This window comes from Hippichthys cyanospilos, chromosome 12 (assembly GCF_059441005.1).
Source record: "Hippichthys cyanospilos isolate Australia breed blue-spotted pipefish chromosome 12, RoL_Hcya_1.0, whole genome shotgun sequence".
Classification (NCBI taxonomy): domain Eukaryota; kingdom Metazoa; phylum Chordata; class Actinopteri; order Syngnathiformes; family Syngnathidae; genus Hippichthys; species Hippichthys cyanospilos.
Genome location: NC_142380.1, coordinates 5,390,103 through 5,408,109, shown reverse-complemented (window position 1 = coordinate 5,408,109; position 18,007 = coordinate 5,390,103). Strand labels below are relative to the sequence as shown.

Here is an 18,007-nt window from a genome sequence, read left to right as displayed (position 1 = left end):
CATTTGCACTGATCAATTTTAATTATATGTGATTAATAATGGATGGGAAAAATATGGATGAATGGATAATGGAGTGAAAAAGAATACTAGTAATAAAAACGATTTATGCATTATTCACATTTGGTTATTATTAAATAATTACATTAGCTTTAGTTTTTCAGCTTTTTTTTTAATTAATTCAAGCAACGCAACCAAATGAATTCATAATGCCTCCATATACTGGTTCTGGCGTAACTGGATGACGACATGGTTTTGATTGGCGCTTTAACGTAGTGTCCAGCAGGCGCCGCCGCCGAGCAAAACCATAGAAGAAGTAAACCGGAAGCCTTGTGAACGAATGAGTTTAGCCGATTAGCACAATTAACGCAAAGGCTAACACCTGGCATGACACCTGTAAGCTGAACAGTAAGTTCGTCCTTCATTCTTGTGCACACATGAACTAAAATCGAATTCAAACTTGGACTCGTGAGCGATGAAAAGCTGTTGCCCCTTACGGTTCATTTTGCTTCACTTCCGGCTAGCTGTTAGCAATACATACTGGTGACGTCACGAACAGGCTCTCTGACAACAACAAAAAGCTATAAGCAAGAATCAAATACTTGCGGAGCCTGAGTTCTTTTAGGAATGTGTGGACCTTTTGCGGCCAATCCATTTTTTGTTCTTTTGTATTTGGTGGACTCTGGGGCGACTCTTTGGGGGTTCTACACCCTATCAGACAAAAGATTTTTTTTTGGGGTGGGAATAGCAAATCCCTTAATAATAGACGCTTATTGTAGAGGCTGTGCAGTGGGGGTGACATAACATTATTGCATATGCCCCCACAAAGACAACAGAATGGATAAACAACATTTTAGGATTCTGGTTTGAAAATAATAAACATGTTAGTCGATAATTATTACATGGTATTCACATGAAACATAAAATCCAGAAAAAAGTGACTGTAGTTGTTGTAAGGCAAATAAGCAGGGGCCCCTGTAAATAATACTGTACTTTGCTTGTATTGCACTTTGCGTTCAATAATTTACAAATGCAAGAAATTTGAAAAAGCTACACATTTTCTAAATGAAGGATTTAGTTGCATGCGATAAGAGTAACGTTCCATGCGTCGTCCCCTTCAGGTGCTGTGTTATCGGCTGCTGGGCAGCGGCAGCGATGTTGATCGAGGGCGTCGGCGACGAGGTGACGCTCCTGCTGGCCGCGCTGACGGCGGCGGCCGTACTGCTGCTGGCCTGGGCCTCCACCCGCACCTCGGACCCGCCGCAGCTGCGGCCGCCTGACGCCCCCTCTCCTCAGACCGCCTCTGCCTCAGACCTGCCCGACGGCTCGGCCCCGCCCCTCGCCGACGACAAGGGCGGGGCGTCGGCAGAAGACGCAAACGCCGAGAGGAACATGGTGCTCAGACTCAAGTTCCTCAACGACACTGAGAGGACGGCGCACGTCAGACCTCAGGACACCGTCGGATACATTAAGAGGTAATTGCTTTTCGAGGATGGCCACAAGGCAGCACTCCGTTTAGCGTTGTTTTTGCTTGGGGAAACGTGTTCCTTTTTGTGATGCAGTACAAATTTTGACTAATTGAAGCTTGTCATATTTGACTTATGATCCTTCACAGTTTACAACATATGTCTAACTCCAGTCCTTGAGGGCTGGTATCATGCATAGTTTTGAAGCTTCTCCTTCCAACACACTTGATTCAAATGATTGGCTCATCAGCAAGCTCTGCAGGAACTTGAAAATGATCCTGTGTTGGAGATGCTGTGAAGGTTCAAGGTTCAATTTTTGAATAAATCAAGCTTTTAAAAATACATTTTTGGCGGGCTTATTACTTTGATTTAAAGGATAACTGTCCAGAATGCCCCCCCACCCCCAAAAAAAAATAATTTGAAGGGAGCCATATTGCCTTTTTAGATAGAAATTTAGCGAACTTTATTAAAAAGTTGTTGGTGGTTGGAAACAAAGAAAAATCTGATCTAGGTTAAAAAAAAAAAAAAAAAGTACAAAAAAGTGGAAGGTCAAGATAAGTCCGCCGGGACGTCATCTCCCTGCTCCTTGTGGGTGTTCTGATTTTGTCTTTGGCTGTGCCCCTGGGTGCAATTGCCACCAACTCCCACACAAATCAAAATGGGACGGAGCGACGGCTTGTACCTCAAGGGCGGCCGGCCAAATGTGCCAATGTCCAAAGCCGCCCGAGGGAGCGTCGGCGGGTCGGGGCCAGATGGTCTGGGACGGCGCCCGCTGACGGTCTGCCCTCCGCAGGACGTACTTCGCGGGCCAGGAGCGGCGCGTGCGTCTCATCTACCAGGGTCAGCTGCTGCAGGACGACGGCGCCACGCTGGAGGCGCTCCACCTGCCGCACAACGGCGTGCTGCACTGCTACGTGTCGCAGCGCGCCGCACCGCCCCCGGGAGGGCCGGCGGCGGCGGGGCCGGGCGCCGAGCGGGTGCGGGCGGCGCTCAACGCGGGCGGCCTGCTGGTGCCGCTGCTGGTGCTGATGCTGGCCGTGCTGTGGTACTGCCAGATCCAGTATCGCCACCTGTTCACGGCGCCCGCGTCGGCCTCGCTGCTGGGCATCACCGTCTTCCTCAGTCTGCTGGCCTTCGGCGTCTATCGCCAATAGACGCTCGCTCGCTCGCTCGCCATCCTCATCTCCTTTGTGCCTCTTTCACTTCGAGTTCCGCCACGAGATGGCCGCCGGTCTGGATGTTGATGAAAAAAATTCTATTAAATCATTTATTTCAATTACACGTCTTCCTGTTGTTTTTTGCTTTTCTGTTCTTTTTTTTGTTTGTTTTATAAGTTTTTAGTTCATAGATCTGCCGCCACCGCGTCCAAAACCAAGAGACTAAACAAAGAGAATCAACTAGAAGAGTAAAAAAGAAAAAAAAATAAATCACAGATGCTTCATGAAGCTTCATTTTCCGTTCACTACTATTTATAATCTGATACGGCAAATACACTAAGAGGACAAAATAGATATGCTACTTTAAACTCAACACAAAACATTAAAAAAAAAAAAAGGACTAATTTGGTACTCAAACTTAAGACATTTTTTTAGCGCAGGCAAATAAATATCACTGTACTTTGCATTTTCAGGCTGTTTTGGTCAAAATAACATTTATGGGTAATTCGCTTTGGACGAGTACCCGCAGTTGCAGGACAAAATATGTACTATATACTTTTTACTTCTGAAAATAACTAAATAAATGAAGTATGATTTTAATGCCCAATGGCTCAGTCGTACGGAGCCAACCCTTGATCACCGAAATTGATCAAAAATTTCAAATGCACTAGCTCCATTTTTTTTGTTTGACTATAAAAAGTTCTCACACCCGCTGTCTGTTCCAAATACCTGCCAGGTTTTCTCGGGCTAAATCAAACTGAAATTTGTTCACCATTTATATGACCTATAACCTGTACAACTAATTTGAAAAATAGTTTCAAATTGCAAAGTCAGCACAAACCTGCGACATTTCAGGAGTCTTCGTTTAACTCTTTCAGTGCCATGGACGAGAACTCTCATCTTTTAAAATAGTAATAAAATTACTACCCTCCTTTTTTAATGGAGGGTAGCTGACACCCTTGACTAGTGTTTACTTACATATTTACAGTCTTGTAATTCTAAGTAAGGTGTCACATCATGCGTACTGCATGTCTTGACTTGTCCGCTGATTAGGGGGGCGGAGCCACCGGACACACCTGCAGTTTATCCTCATCACAGGACTATTTAGGTGCGGCTGAAGCAGGAGGACGTTGCCAGATTATTGCATTCAGCTCGGACGCCTTTTCCATGTTCCTCGTTCCTTTGTGTCTGCTTTTCAGCAAGTGTAATTTTGTTGTTTTATCTTTCATATCAGTGGATATATCATTGTTGAATGAATTCAATGTTTCAGGATTATATAGTTCATGAAACAAATTGCATGTTCAGTAGGTTATTTGATTTTAAAAAGCCAGATTCTCCCCCATATTAGAATGGTTTGATCCAACTTGTCATGTGCCACCTCTCGTTACCTGTCGTTAATGGTTTATTTTTGTGAACACATCTCTACTATGATGCCAAAAGAGGTTTTACGTTTATCTTTCTGTGGACAAATGTTTATAATTATTTTTTTGAGAGCAGGTCTGACACTTTATATTAATTTTTGTGGACATTTATTTATAATTAGATGACTTGTGAACAGATATCTACTGTAATCCCAAAGGAGGACCATTTATGTTTTAATATTTTTCTGTGGGCAACTATTTATTTATAAAGTGAATGATTCATCTCTACTGTAATCCCAAAAGAGGAAGCTTTATGCTGAATATTTTTCTGTGGACAAATAATTATCATTTCTTTTAGCGAACAGGTCTGAAATTTTATGTTGATTATTTTTTCCGGACAAATATTAATCCTTTTTTTTTTAATAACAGATCTGTTCTACGATCCAAAAGAGAACACCTTATGATTTTTTTTTTTTTTTTTGTGGACCAATACAAATGAAGTTTAAAAGGTTCTAAAGTTTAAGAAGTCAAACACTGATGGCATGTTTTAGTCTTTTTTTTTTTTTAAACCCAAAAATGCTTTGCACTGGTTAAGGGGTACTTGGCTGAAAACATATCTCACAGGGGGTACATCATTAAAAAAAGGTTGAGAACCACTGCTTTAGGGGGTTTTCCTTTTCCATTAACGCTTGGCACTGAAAGAGTAAACCTCCAATCAAGTTGAGCTATTTTCAAAGGCATTTCTTGGCATTTTTGGTAGGCAGCACCGCCAGTCTGAAAGTACTGCAGGAATTCCTGGCAAGTACGGCTGTTTAGAAGAGGAATGGGGGGAAAAAGCAATGCCACATCACGTAGACTGGGTGCTGTGTAGGGTAAGCCAAAGATGCTTCAAGGTCCCTTGAAGGCTTTTCCACTTTTCCAGGTGCATTATATACAGGTGACATGAATAGTGAACAAACTTTGGAAGGAGAACATTACAAAAACCTGGCATTTAAACAGGGGTGTGTAGACTTCATAAATCCCCCTGTAAAAGAGGATATTTCAAAATCCTGGGAATAAAGAGAGGGATTCCCAAGCGATTGCTAATGTCGTCATCCCACCTGCAGGAGCGTGGTGACTTCGGGTACTTCCACGTTGACCGTCTCCAAAAGCATGATGGTATCTGTCAGGGGGAAGTTGCGCTTCGAAGCCTTTTCCACTTCGTCGTCGTCGTCGTCAACGTTGCGCCGGGACATGCTAAACAAACACAAATACACGGATGGTGAGTGAGCATGTAGCTGCAACAAAACCTTTTTTCAATGCAGACTGTTAAAGATCATGTTCATGATAAAATGTATTTTCTTGACTGTAGCTTCATTTTACGGCAAAACACAAAATTTAAATTTAATTTTATTTGGACCAAATTTTTGTTTGAATTATTATTGTTTTTCCTTTGTATAGAAATATATATATATATATATATATATATATATATATATATATATATATATATATTATCCCATATATATATATATTATATATTACCTTATTTTTGGATTATAAGCCACAATTTTCTCATGATTTGAGCCTTGCGGCTTATAGTCCAGTGCGTCTTATCTGCAGTTTTATTTATTAAATTTTTACTAGCCAACAGGAGGCAGTCCGCAAATAGGTGTTGTCTATCATTATCATGTCGTTTCGTGAGGATGGCTTGTGGTTTACCTGTGCCGCACCAGCTTGAGGAGATGCTGCGTGTACAAGCTTATCCAGTTGTTGATGAAGAGGCGAAGGCTTTCTTTGAAAGGTCGGAGGTCAACCTGCAGCCAGCCGTGGACCAGGTCGTAGTCCTCCAGCTCGTTCACATCCACCATTTGCTTTTGGAGCAAGTTGATCTGAAAGCATGCCAAACAAAAAGAGGAATGAGGACATGAGCAGGAGATCAGCTGCATCTCAAACAGGAAGTAGCTATCCATCCCAAAAAAAGAAAGCTCACCTCTCTCTGGAAGTCGGCGAGCGTGGGCGGGCACTCGTCCACATCCTCCTCACCCTCCTGCAGCCTCCTACCGTACGTGAGGAATTCTTGCATGACGCCGCGTTTGTGACACTGCCACAGCGGCGAGAAGCGGTCCAGGTCGGCCCTCAGGAGCTCCGCCTCCTCGTTGACCTCCTGCAGGCGTAGCATTATTTCCTCTTCCAGCATGGACAGATCGGAGCTGCCCCGCAGCGCCTCCTGTGGCCGCGTGAAGACCGGCGCATCCGTTTGTCAGCACCGCAGGTGAACAGTTGACGAGGAGGTGACGGCGGCTCACCTGGTAGTTTTCTTCTTGGTTGGGGGAAATCCTGGGTGGCAGACTAGCGGCCGCGAGGATGTCGACAATGAACGACATGAGTACTTCGGTCAGGTCGGTGGTCAGGGACGGGTCGAAGACGCTTCCTGTCGGCTGCAGCTGCAGCGACACTTGCAGCAATGCGCCCCCAAAATTCTGCGCAGACATTGTCTGTTTTTTTTTTAACAGGTTATATTTGTTTATGCGGTATTGTTAAATGATGAAACAGAAGCAAAAAATGCTGTCTCATCAGTTAACTTTTTTTGAAGGGAGAGCAACGTCTGCCAAAATAGTAAACACATTTTCACCCTTTTAAAAAACGGGAACAATAGATACAGTAAAAAGGAATGTTGTAATGACTAGATGTGGCATTCATGAAAAAAAATAAATAATGGTTTTTCTCTATAAACAGGGATGGAAACAAAGTCTTTGTGAAATGATGTTTTGTGGTGGTGGCTCACAACGTCGTTTTTCTTGCCATCCCATCACAAAGCCACCAACAACACACCACCATTAAAAAATATATAGTACAGTCGCTAATTAAGTCTGCTCAGATAAAAAATATCATTCAGTCGCTAATTAAGGACGCTCAGAGACCGCTGTCAATTATGTATGTGGTGCTCGTGGTGCCTTCGAACACTGTCGGATATTTCAAACTTAGACCTAAAAAGGTCCATCAATGTAAAGTTAAAAGTTAATAACTGTGAATATCTAAACAATGTGGGCCATCTATCAATATATAAAAGCCAATATATCACTACAAATTACTTTTTTCTCAATTATAAAAAAGGGTATATCTACAGTATCTTATGTTTTCAATATCTATCAAATAACTAGGCTTCTGTCCGTCAATCAAAATAAAGAATAAACATGCATTTGTTATAGCTAATTGCATTCCAGTTAAACGTTCATCATAAGAAAACCAGCAGATTAAACCAATCACGTACTGTATATAAAATCAGATAAATTCATTTATTGCCAGCCCTGTAAAAACTGATCTTTGACGTCTATAGCCGTCATTGGCAGTGAATGGGTTAAATGTTAAGTCAGTTTATTGCAAGTAATGAATTTTTAGTGATTGATAGGGAATCGTGAAGAGTCAAACAATCAACTCTTTTACGGCCATCCCAGTAAAAATCTGAGGCGCTGAATGAGTTATGCTATCACTATTAAAGTGGGGAATCAGTTCCTTGTTTGGTACATGGCAAACTTCACAAATTTGCATCAGTGTTGATCTTTCAGAATAAAATCGAAAAGTCTCGTTTTTAGAAAAAAAAACAGACATGTGGCTCTCTTCACGTGTATGTGCTCAAATAAGTCAACTGGTGCCGTAGAAATGAGAATCCGCTGTTACCGTAGGCGACATGCTCTGCGACAGGAATTGGAGCGAATGCAGCAACATGCGGCGCACGCTGTCCTCCATCAGCGTGTCCACGTACTCCAGGTAGGCCACCCACTCGGGCGACGACTCGTCGTTCACTTCGTAGAGTACGGCGGTCTCCTGAGGATACCGCATCAACGGTATATTCACAAAAACCGCTAACCACAACATGACCTTACCTTTAATAGGCGTAGGACTTCCTGGCTGTCATCTCGGATACGCTGGTAGCTCTCTTCCGTACCTTCGCCCCTCTCCAGGACATCGCCTGCGCGATTAAGCAGGGGAAGAGTCGACCAGTCCTGGAGCCGGGGTTGGGGTTACACCTCACGCATGCCGGGAAACGCTACGTGGGTGCTAGCTTGCGCCGATCTCCACTGACCTCCATGATGGAACTGATGGCGTCCATGTTGGCCCGTGCTTCTTTTACTGAGGCGAAGAAGACTGCTAAACTTTGCCTCTTCTTCGCCATCAGCTCGTGGATATCTGAACACACGCGCATCATTATATTTGTTTGTATATGTGCACACACACAGTATGTATATATATATATATATATATATATATATATATATATATATATATATATATATATATATATATATATATATATATATATATATATATATATATATATATATATATATATGTGCTAGCTTAATAATAACCCGATGGGCAGGCTAATAGATAGCATGTATGTGCTAGTGTAAAACTATTCGAATTTTTTTTGTCTCAGAATGTTTCACACACATGCAAGGCTCAAAATATTTTTTGCAGAGCACTTTGTGAATCACTGACTTCATTTGAGGAACAATTGAGCTTTTTTTTTTTATTTTTGCGTTTTTTGCAGGGAATAGAAGCAAAGGTTTTCATTAGCTTTGTGCAGTATTATTCTGTATCACTTTGAAATGTCCCACTGCATTTGAACGCATCAGTCTTTACCTTGAACGTGTCAAGCTAATTGGAACACAACTGGTGCTTTGAAGAAAAACACAGTGATGCAGTGTTACGCTATGTTAGCTTTGATTAGCTGTTAACATTTTTCAGATCCACAAACATTTGCGATATTCTCATGTCTTACTGACGTGTTTTCTTAATACTGCCCCCGGTGGCCATGTGTTGAAAGAATAGTGGCATTTTTGACGATCAAGATTTGAGATGGGAGCATCTAGTTAGGAATTTTATGGATTTTGAGGTCATCCATACGGGGTGACAAAAAAAAAACATGTCTAGTAATAAAGGTATAAGACGAATAACTGGGAGCCTCGTACGATCTAGTCGTCACCTTGATTGGTCCAGGTGATCTTCTGCAGTTCCAACAGGCTCTTCCTCTGCTCCTCCAGCCTCTTGCGCATTAAAGGAAGCGCCACCGGCAAAGTTTTGTCCAACACCTGGAAGACCGCCATTCTAGGTCACAATCAATCTGACATGTGAATGCGTATATTTGCATACCTGGTTGTAGGAGGACACGATGTTGATGAGGCTCATGTAGGTTTTTGCGATGTTGCGTCCCGACCGCAAAACGTCGGCAGTTTGGCGGCGGAGCTCCAGATCCTTCACCCAACTGGCTTGTTTCATTTCCTTCAGCAACGCCTCCAGCTGCACATGCACATAATCATGTCAATGAGCACCTACACATACTTTCAGCTGTGTTGGTGCTTTTTTTTCATTTTGCTTTTAACTTTGCATCCATGTCATTTTTCTTTTATTGACGTCATCTGTTTGGAGTCAGGATGATTTCACTTAATTATGCCTTCATTCCCCATTCCCATGCAGAGTAGCCCAAAATTCGGCAAATTTGCCAAGCCTAGATTTTGCATAGATTATGTACAAGTGAGCGTGGCGTGCGAGTTGACCTTCGGGCCGCAGGGAATTTCCATTTTGCCTTGCTCCTGCTCCTGGATGAGCGGAAGCTTGAGAGCGGCGGAGGTGTCTCGGTCCAGCTGCCGGCTCCACTCCTGACGCGAGGCGACTCGGATGTCCAGCAGCAAATCCACGATTTTCTGGAACTTCTGCCGTACCGCCTCACTTGCCTCCATGCACCTACGCACGCAGGTGTCAAATGTGTGTTTGAGAGTGTGTAACTGTCTGCACGTGAGTTCCCATCCGTCTGTATGTGTGAGAAGCGCTTTACTGAGAGTGAGGACATTTTTGAGAAGTGAGGACATTAAGGGAGGTCCTCCCTTGTTCTAACCTCTTTTTGAGGGTCAAGACTTGCTTTCAGAGTACATGTTTGAATTGGGTTAGGGTTGTGGTTAGGAAATGCATGTCAAGATGGATATCCTCACCAAGAATTACATGCAAAAGTGTGTGTGTGTGTGTGTGTGTGGGGGTGTCCTTACAGATGCTGGACAGCCTGAAAGTTGTGCAGGATGTTGTTAGCCCTGAGCATGAGTTGCCTGGTCCACCTGAGAGTCACGGCGTGGGTTGACCTGAACTTGCCCGACACGTTTGGCTTGCCCTTACTTTTGACCAGCTCATGCACCATGTCCAGTTCCCGCATGACCATGGCCACCAGCTTGGACAGCTGAGAACGCAGCTGGTCCCGGATGCCGCGACGTTGCAGCAAGGGCCCGAACATGGTCACCACCTTGACGGCGGCGGACGGCAGAGGACATTCGTCCAGCGTTCCTCGCAGGAGGGAAACCAGGCGAGCCTCCAAGTGGGACACGTGCTCCTGGAAGCTAGTCGCCTCCTCTGCGAATCTCTGAGGGCCGGGGGAAGGAATCATCAGTCAGTGGACCGCCCGTGGGGAAGACAATTCGGGCTCACCTGATCGGCGGGCTCACTGGCATCATTCTTGCAGTCGGAAAGTATTTGCAGCTGGGTCAGGAAATCCTGGCAAAGGCCCTGCACCACGCCTGTCCACATTTTGCCGCGCCCGCCGGCCACTACCACCTGCTCCAGCTGGAACTGAAGACGCACGCGGTACACTTCCTGTTTGGGGAGACGCGCGCCATCTCTCAACTGTGCTCTCTCAAAAGGTTTGGGTCAAAAATCATGGGTCTAAAGGGGACTGAACACACTTGGGTTGTCTAACAGACATAACAAAACAATTTGGGGGGTTATTTTGTACAAAGCAAGTGAGGTTGTTTCTTGCAATCTAAAACAGTAAGGTCAAAAAGAACCAACCCACCATTTGGATCAATTTAATACAACTTCTGAGTTGTTATACAAATATGACGCCCAGAAAAATGATCATTTTGTACAAGACAGCTTCAAATATAGGGATATTAAAGACAGTTGGGTTAAAAATAAAGCAAAAAGACTGATGTGAAATTTGGGTCAATTTGACCTAATAGTCTGCCTTGTTCTGCATAAAACAATCCCATGAGAAAATCATCTGCATCTCAAAACCCGGGTTGCTGGGTCAAATTGACCCAAGTCAAATTTGGTTCTTTTGGACCCGCTATAGGATTATTTTAGACCAAATGTTTTTCAACAGTAGGTTACACCAAAAAGAAAAACAAAAAACAATTGATTCAAAAAAGTTGTCCATCGGCGTGAACCTGAGTCCAAGCTTAAGATAGCGCACTTGCCTGGATGATTTGCAGGCGAATCAGAAAGTCGTCCAAGCGAGAGAAAACCAGATGAGAAGGAAACTCCCACCTGCGCGACCCTCCGCTCTGCACACAAACATCAGTGGTCACGTTGCCACGGAAACCGTGACCAACCAGCTCCCATTAGTTGTCCAGCTTCATGGTGTTGCGCAAGAAAGCAAGTGTCAGCATGGCGAGCGCACCTGTTGTTCCAGGAGCATCTTGTGATGGCTGTATTTGTCCTTGAGAGTCTGCAAGGTCAAGGTCACCACTCGAACATCCTCCAGAACCTGGGCGGGGTCCATCACCAGACCACGCATCACTTCCTGTCCGTTTAGGAACTCCCTGCTCTGTAACATGACCACAAAAACACTTGTCACCTCCATGGGGACTCTTCTTTCTGAATGAGTTAATTGGTCTCAATTCCACACAAACAGCAAAGGCCAAGTCTCAGGTATGAAGGTTGTGGTTTTGCATACCCGGTCGATGAAGAGGTTGCAAATCTCCTGCAGGAGGATGACAATCCAGCACGGCTCGCAGTGAAAACGCGACCTGATCCACACCTGATGCACCTTCTCCATCACGGCGGCCATGTTGTCCCTCAGCTGTCCGTAAGAGGCACTTGAGTGACCGTCATCATTATCAGGTGTCAAGTCATGACTCACCTGCGGGTACTCCAGCTGATCCAGTTCCTCCACCTCTTTCTGCAAAGGTCTGAGGTTGTTATTGGCGTCCTCGGCTTCCACAAGTCCTAAGGGCACAGATGTTAGCCGAGCAGTAGCATAAAGGTCACTTTTTCGTTCCTTTCTCACCTTTTTTGGCATTGGCGTGAATGTCATTCAAGATTGTACGGTATGCCCCCTGGGCGGATTCAAGCAATGACGCCACCTGCTGGGCACTGGTACTCGTCATCTGGAAATGCAAGATAGAAGTTTTGAAAGTCCCTCAAAAAGTCAAGTCAAGTCAAGTCAAAGAGTTTATTGAAACACGTTTTTCCATACAATGAAATTCTTACTTTGCCATCCACAAGAATGTCATTACAGTACCAAATTAAAACAAAAAACAGCAATAACAACACACATCAGGTAGGTTATGTACAGAATTATTAAGAGACTTTTGTTATTTTTCTTTTCAAATATGATTTGAATGAATAAATCACTTGCACAGGCACAACAAAGCATTTTGGGATGCCTTTTTGAAGTTACAGCCTTCAAGTAACCAATGGGCACATCACAAAGTGACACTCGCACCACTCTGATTGGCTCTTCGCCAGGAAATCCAAGATAGAAGATACAATTCCCTCAAAAAAGGCATTATCTAGTAAATGAAGCTCAGCAATGTATGTGACATTGCATGAAAATGACTGACAGACCAGCAAAAAAGTTGACCAGTTAATGTAACTATTGCAAATGTTACCAAAAAATGTGATTAGAAGATAGCATACAATATAGCGTGTGGTTACCTGCTGCAAGACGAGCTGCAGGTTCCTGAGTCTGTTGCTCCAGAACTCGAACTCCTCCGAAGGTGGCGGTTTGAGTCCTTCCAGGAAGGCCTGGGCCGGGTTCTGCTGCAGGACCTCCGACACCAGCACCGCCCACTCAATGATGATTAACTCGCAGGCGTGGAGCAGCTTCACGTCGCATGACTTCCTGTGCCAGAAACGACAATAGCTTGTCTTGACAAGAGAACATGTGACTTGCACACCAGAGGGAACTCAGTAGCAAGGTGACAAGTGGGAGAGATGAGTCCAGGAATAATTAATTGAAAATTTTAAACTAATTTTTGATCATCGAAGACATAATTTAAGTCAAAACCGTCCAAATTCCATAAATTTCAGGATATCAGGTAGGGCTCTATTTGAGGTAAGCGGATTATACTGGTGTTGAATCAGAATTAAACTAGTAAATTTAATTTACATGTTATTGCACTATTGGGTACAGCGTTTTCTTTTATTTTTGTAATGAACTGATTTGCTACCCTCCATGAAAAAACGTATTTGATGAGATTTTTGAAAATGATCATCATCAATTTCCATTTCTCCCATCCCTACTTGATACGCTGCTACTTCTCATAAACGAAGGACAAGTACTGTTCTGAGGCGTTCTGGTCGTCATGGAGATGTTTGGGGAGTGGCAGAAAAGTCCATCCTTCCTTCAGAGCCTTCATGGAGAGAGCTTGGTTCTTGAGCCTCTCCATCAAGTTGAGGGTCTCCTCGGCCGCGCCCGGAGCCCAGCCTGCCTCGTTGGCCGGGTTGCTAAGCAACGGGCAGATGACCTGCGGGGACAGAGACGGAGGCGGCGTCAAGGCGCGTGGATGGCGAGGGATGCCGGCGGCTAGCTGACCTCCTGAGTGAGCGCCGAGATGAAGGTGAACACGTCCTCGGCGTGGATCTCCTCAATCAGCAGCAGGGAGGGCATGTTGTCGGTGGTCACCACGTCACCCTGCGTTTTGCCGAAGCAGACCACCTTGCCGCCGGTGCTGGGGAAATCCATGCTCATGTTGCCGCTGCCGTCGTCGTTGAGCCACACGTACATGGGGGCCATATCCCTGGTGTTGAAGAAGCTGTTCATGCTGTTCAGGTGCTTCTTGGCGTTCACGAGATCGCGCCATCCGTCCTCGTCCAGGCACAGGCTTTCCGACAGCAGAGGCTTCAGCAACTCCACGCGCTTGTCATTCGCTTCCATTTTCCGGCTCCTTCCGTCCGCTCGCTTCTCGGCTTCCTCAACTGACAGAAGGTGGCCACCGGAGGATATGACAAACCGAGCATCATGCCATTCAACTTCTTTGTCACACAGAAAGTCATCATTAGGTCACAGCTGTGATGTCATGAGGCCCCGTCATCATCTGCTTGTTTTCATTTTTCTTTATGCGTGAAATTTATGAATGTTTTTTATATTATGACATTCCTAATTTCTCTTCAACATATGTGTCATATTCATTTGGTGCCAGAGGCAATTACCACATTGGTACAATAAACGCGAGAGTAGTATTTTCTAGATGAATCCACAAGGGTTCATCATGGCACACTGGCATTAAAGTTTTACAATTAGTATGACTAAAAACAGACGGAGAATATTGGCGTGATTAGGTCACATCATTGTCTGCTTTGAAAAATGAATGGGAGAGGGTCACACATAAATAGAAAAAAATACGGAGGAAAGACATCAACATGACACCGGATATGGTGGGCAGTGCTTGAAATAGTCATGTTGCAACATGCCTGGTCCACAAGGGGGCAATCGCGATCACGTTGTTACGTTCACGAGCATCTCAGAAGGCGAAGAAGTCAAGTGGACCGATGGCGCGTGTTGCAATGGCACAAAAACGAAGACCCAAACCAACGCGGTTTTGTTTTAATACTTGACAAAATATGCAATTTTTCGAAGTTAATTTTCTGCTACATCGTTATGACTTACGTCGAGTGCGATGAATGCGTAGCCGACCGCAGCACAAGCAACAACACTTGTGCACGTTGTCGTCGAGATTCAACACATCCACCGATGTTGAGTTGGAAAGTGAACACGTTTGGTAATCATAATCTGCACGCAGAAGAGGAGGAAGGAGGAGATTTGGACTTGCCTTCAAACTTCTCGTATAACGGTAAGCCGCTCAAATAACGAACTTTTCCTTTTTGTTCACGTGTGCTGCGTTCAGGGTTCACTGGAACTTTCCCAACAAGTTTATAAAACCACGTAAAAAAGTTGCACAAAGCTTACTTTTTTTTTAAATGAACGAAACCATTTGATTTTGTTCAAACTCTCCTGCCTCGGCTCTTGGGTGTTGTTAAAATATAAAGGAAATTAGATCATTAAACGTTATTTAATCCATGATGCATTGTCTACAATAGTTACATGGAAAAAATACTACAGCAAGTTGGGTTTCAAAGCCCCCTTTTTTTTTTTTTGAACTGATGAAAAATATCATGGTGGGTTTGAATGGATTTCTATCAGACTAGATTTGAGAAGGAAGCCAGAACTTTGTGTGCGGAAGTGATGAGCAAAAAGGCCGTCTGAAGCCCCTCCCCAAGCAGTCTGTTCACAGGTGAGGGGAGCGTGACGTCACCGGTCTGAAGCGTGTTCTGATCCGCTAACAAATCCCATTTTGTTGACCCAAATCATGCGTTACGCTTCTGACTAACTTTGAGCGTCTGGCTAACTTTTATCTCCTCCTTTGGTTGCAGATATGGACGCAAGCCTGGCGAAGAGGCTCCGTCTCCGATTTGGTGGTGAGCAAGCAAAGGGGCGGGGTCAGTGACTTTGAGTGGAGATGATGCAAACAAAAGGCCGAATTGTAGCTGTGATTGCCCGTCAGCAGTTTGTTCTCACGGCGGGCAAAAAGCTTTGACAAAAACTGACCGAAGCGTTTGTCTGATCCTCGGTGTCGTCATTTCGTTTGAATGTTTGATGTCATCTGGAGCGTGGTCAGCCAACTGAATTTTTGTCTGTTTTTCAGCTTTTCTTGTGAACTGCAATCAAGTTGGGGTTGAAAGTGCAATCTTCTTCTTACAACAAAACGCACTCCACTCATGTCTTTCTCTCAAATTTTAAAATAAAGATTTTGAGAAACGCAAGCATGTTTTTTTTGTGTCAAAGTTTCCAAATGGAAAAGTGAGCTCTTTTTAGCACACTCAAATTTGTGTACATTTCAGTACTGAGGATGTGATTTTAAAATTTCAAGGCGCTCGTGGTGTCAAACTGAAAAAAAGTATAAAAGGGGGCAACGTAAGATGGCTGCATTTTAGAGTGGGCGGAGTCGTGGCGTCACTTCCGCACAAACTGATGATAGCCAAAGATGGCGGCGGCCTGTATGCAAACGTTGAGAGGGGCGCATAAATTTGGAGTTCCTCTTTTGCGGCCGAGCGGCTCAATTTTGTCGCCACTTTTCTCCTTCGCCACCCCACCGAGCAGGTGAGGGCCAAGCACTCCTACTCGCGAACAATTACATTGATATACAATTGATAAAAGCGATCGACCCCTGGAAAGTGTCATGCAAATACTCTGCGGTGACGTCACAGATTATTGTCAATCAAGCGTGTGTTGATCTATCGAGGATCACCGGAGCTCGAATGAATGTTGCCGTAATTCCACGAAGAAGAGGCGAGCGAGGAGGAAGAGGAGCTGTTTGGACAGTGGCAGCGGCAGGTACGTGACGTCATCGATTCGTTAAACTTGCGCAACATGTTGTTTTGCTCACTGCCGTTTCAGCCTTTTCATTGTTCAGCTCATCCAAAGAGCCAGTGAGCAAAGAAGAGGAGCTGATCATGCTGCTGAAGAAAGCCAAGGTTGTGACACGCCTCGCCCGGTGGCGTGCATGCATTTGTGACGCAAGGTAATCATCTATCAGGGGTTCCCGTCTGCAGCTCAGCATGATGAAGGGCGAGCTGGAGGCGGCGGAGGAGTTCCTGCACGCCGCTGCTGTCATCGCGCAGCAGGAGCGTCACCAGTCTGGCATCATCTACACATACAGCCAGGTGGAAAAACGCAATCCTTGTGGACAGCGGCTGACTTATCTACTTCAGTGGTCCGATGACATGCCAATGTGTTTCCTCAGATGGCCAACCTGGCATACGTTCAAGGTCATCTGACTCAGGTGAGTAGGGATTAGATTGGCGGTCGACGGCGTCCTGTCACGTGGCCGGCGTGACGCGGCGACTCTCGACCGGCAGGCGGAGAAGCTCTTCAAGGCGGCCATGAGCTATATGTTGGCGGGCGGGATGCCGCAGGTGACCAAATCTCCCCGTGTGCTCGCCAGCTTCCTGTTTGCCAATCAGTACCTTGCGTTCGCAGGACGACAACGCCTTTGTGGAGATGTCGCTCAAACTGGCCACCATGTATGCTCAGCAGAACAAGTAAGAAAGGTGCCAATCTCTTGAGGATGCCAACGTCAGATTACCGGTGGCTTGACTGCATGTGTGCGCTTGCTTGTGTGAGGGCGGAGCTTGCTGAGCATGGCTTCAGGTTCTGTTTGGAGACTCTGGAGGGCAAAGTGCAAAAGTTTCAGGAGACACCAGCAGATCAGCTAACAGGTGAATGCAACTTTGTCTTCGGTGCCGCTTTTCTATTGCTTATCTTGAGAGGATCCTCTTGCCGTTTATATGTACAGAGGACGATAAGGTTCTGAGGAAGGACACTCGTCTTCTGCTGGGCTTGTGTTTGGACTCACATGCTCGCTACCTGGCGTCCAAAAAGCGACTAACGCAGGCCGCCGCAGACTACCGCAGAGCGTTGGACATCTGCCGGCAGGAACAAGGCCCGCAACACCATCAGGTGGCCGCATGCACCCAAACAGTGCCGGTGTCACTTGTTCTCTTGCTCCTGTACATTTTTTCGTGGAGTTCTGATAAAAGTGTGTGTGTGTGTGTGTGTTACCCGCAGACTCTGGTCCTGATGAGTGACCTGTCCACCATTTTAGATATGCAGGGTCACCACGACGATGCTTTGGCGCTGATGCGCCAGGCGGTAGAATCGGGTCGGGCCTCAGGACACGAGGACCTTCACGTCCTCCTGACCAACATGGCCACCATCTTGTTGCACGCAGGTGGGACAAAAACCCGCCCGATGTTCCGACGGCGACCTATTTTCGTATGTCTTTACAGGTCACCGTGAGGACGGCGTGCGTACATTCAAGGAGGCTCTGAATATGGCGCGGGAAGTCGATGACCGTGACGCCATCCAGCACATCCTGCGGGGCCTTGGCCGGGCTGCGGAAACAGCCGAGACCGACCGAGGGGAGGGGGAGCAACGTGCATCTTAGATGAGGGTCATGTCAATAATCTATGGGGAATAAAGGAGGTCCAAATAAAA

The 18,007-nt window shown here is 45.3% G+C and overlaps 3 protein-coding genes and 1 long non-coding RNA gene across 8 annotated transcripts; 3 read left to right on the top strand and 1 right to left on the bottom strand.

Annotated features, from left to right (window-relative positions):
• The first annotated feature begins 258 nt into the window (after positions 1-258).
• tmub1 (transmembrane and ubiquitin-like domain containing 1) lies at positions 259-2,739 on the top strand. The gene is made up of 3 exons (XM_088428569.1): positions 259-405; positions 1,119-1,472; positions 2,257-2,739. The coding sequence occupies exons 2-3, from the start codon at positions 1,153-1,155 to the stop codon at positions 2,615-2,617; spliced, it is 681 nt and encodes a 226-aa protein (XP_088284695.1). The 5' UTR covers positions 259-405; positions 1,119-1,152; the 3' UTR covers positions 2,618-2,739.
• LOC148414536 (dynein axonemal heavy chain 17-like) lies at positions 1,953-13,911 on the bottom strand. The gene is made up of 21 exons (XM_088428570.1): positions 13,547-13,911; positions 13,294-13,478; positions 12,667-12,853; positions 12,017-12,116; positions 11,870-11,955; positions 11,684-11,809; positions 11,408-11,554; positions 11,205-11,291; positions 10,438-10,602; positions 10,008-10,372; positions 9,522-9,708; positions 9,118-9,264; positions 8,951-9,056; positions 8,048-8,151; positions 7,848-7,967; positions 7,642-7,788; positions 6,270-6,443; positions 5,954-6,190; positions 5,683-5,852; positions 5,082-5,217; positions 1,953-2,696 (listed from the first exon to the last, which is right to left on the bottom strand). The coding sequence occupies exons 1-21, from the start codon at positions 13,886-13,888 to the stop codon at positions 2,643-2,645; spliced, it is 3,372 nt and encodes a 1,123-aa protein (XP_088284696.1). The 5' UTR covers positions 13,889-13,911; the 3' UTR covers positions 1,953-2,642.
• A 209-nt stretch (positions 13,912-14,120) lies between these two features.
• LOC148414535 (uncharacterized) lies at positions 14,121-15,774 on the top strand. The gene is made up of 2 exons (XR_015867416.1): positions 14,121-15,429; positions 15,657-15,774. It is a non-coding gene; the product is annotated as an uncharacterized LOC148414535 (long non-coding RNA).
• A 217-nt stretch (positions 15,775-15,991) lies between these two features.
• ttc19 (tetratricopeptide repeat domain 19) lies at positions 15,992-18,005 on the top strand. 5 transcript variants are annotated; one of them, XM_088429007.1, is made up of 11 exons: positions 15,992-16,111; positions 16,219-16,345; positions 16,425-16,485; positions 16,564-16,674; positions 16,755-16,793; positions 16,870-16,926; positions 16,991-17,052; positions 17,135-17,229; positions 17,307-17,470; positions 17,579-17,741; positions 17,800-18,005. In XM_088429007.1, exons 3-11 carry the CDS (start codon positions 16,465-16,467, stop codon positions 17,955-17,957), a joined length of 870 nt encoding a protein of 289 aa, XP_088285133.1. In that variant the 5' UTR covers positions 15,992-16,111; positions 16,219-16,345; positions 16,425-16,464; the 3' UTR covers positions 17,958-18,005. The 5 variants fall into 5 exon arrangements, with proteins under 5 accessions (XP_088285133.1, XP_088285135.1, XP_088285134.1 ...); XM_088429009.1 differs by having other exon boundaries at positions 16,548-16,674; XM_088429008.1 differs by having other exon boundaries at positions 16,409-16,485; positions 16,548-16,674.
• Positions 18,006-18,007: the final 2 nt, after the last annotated feature.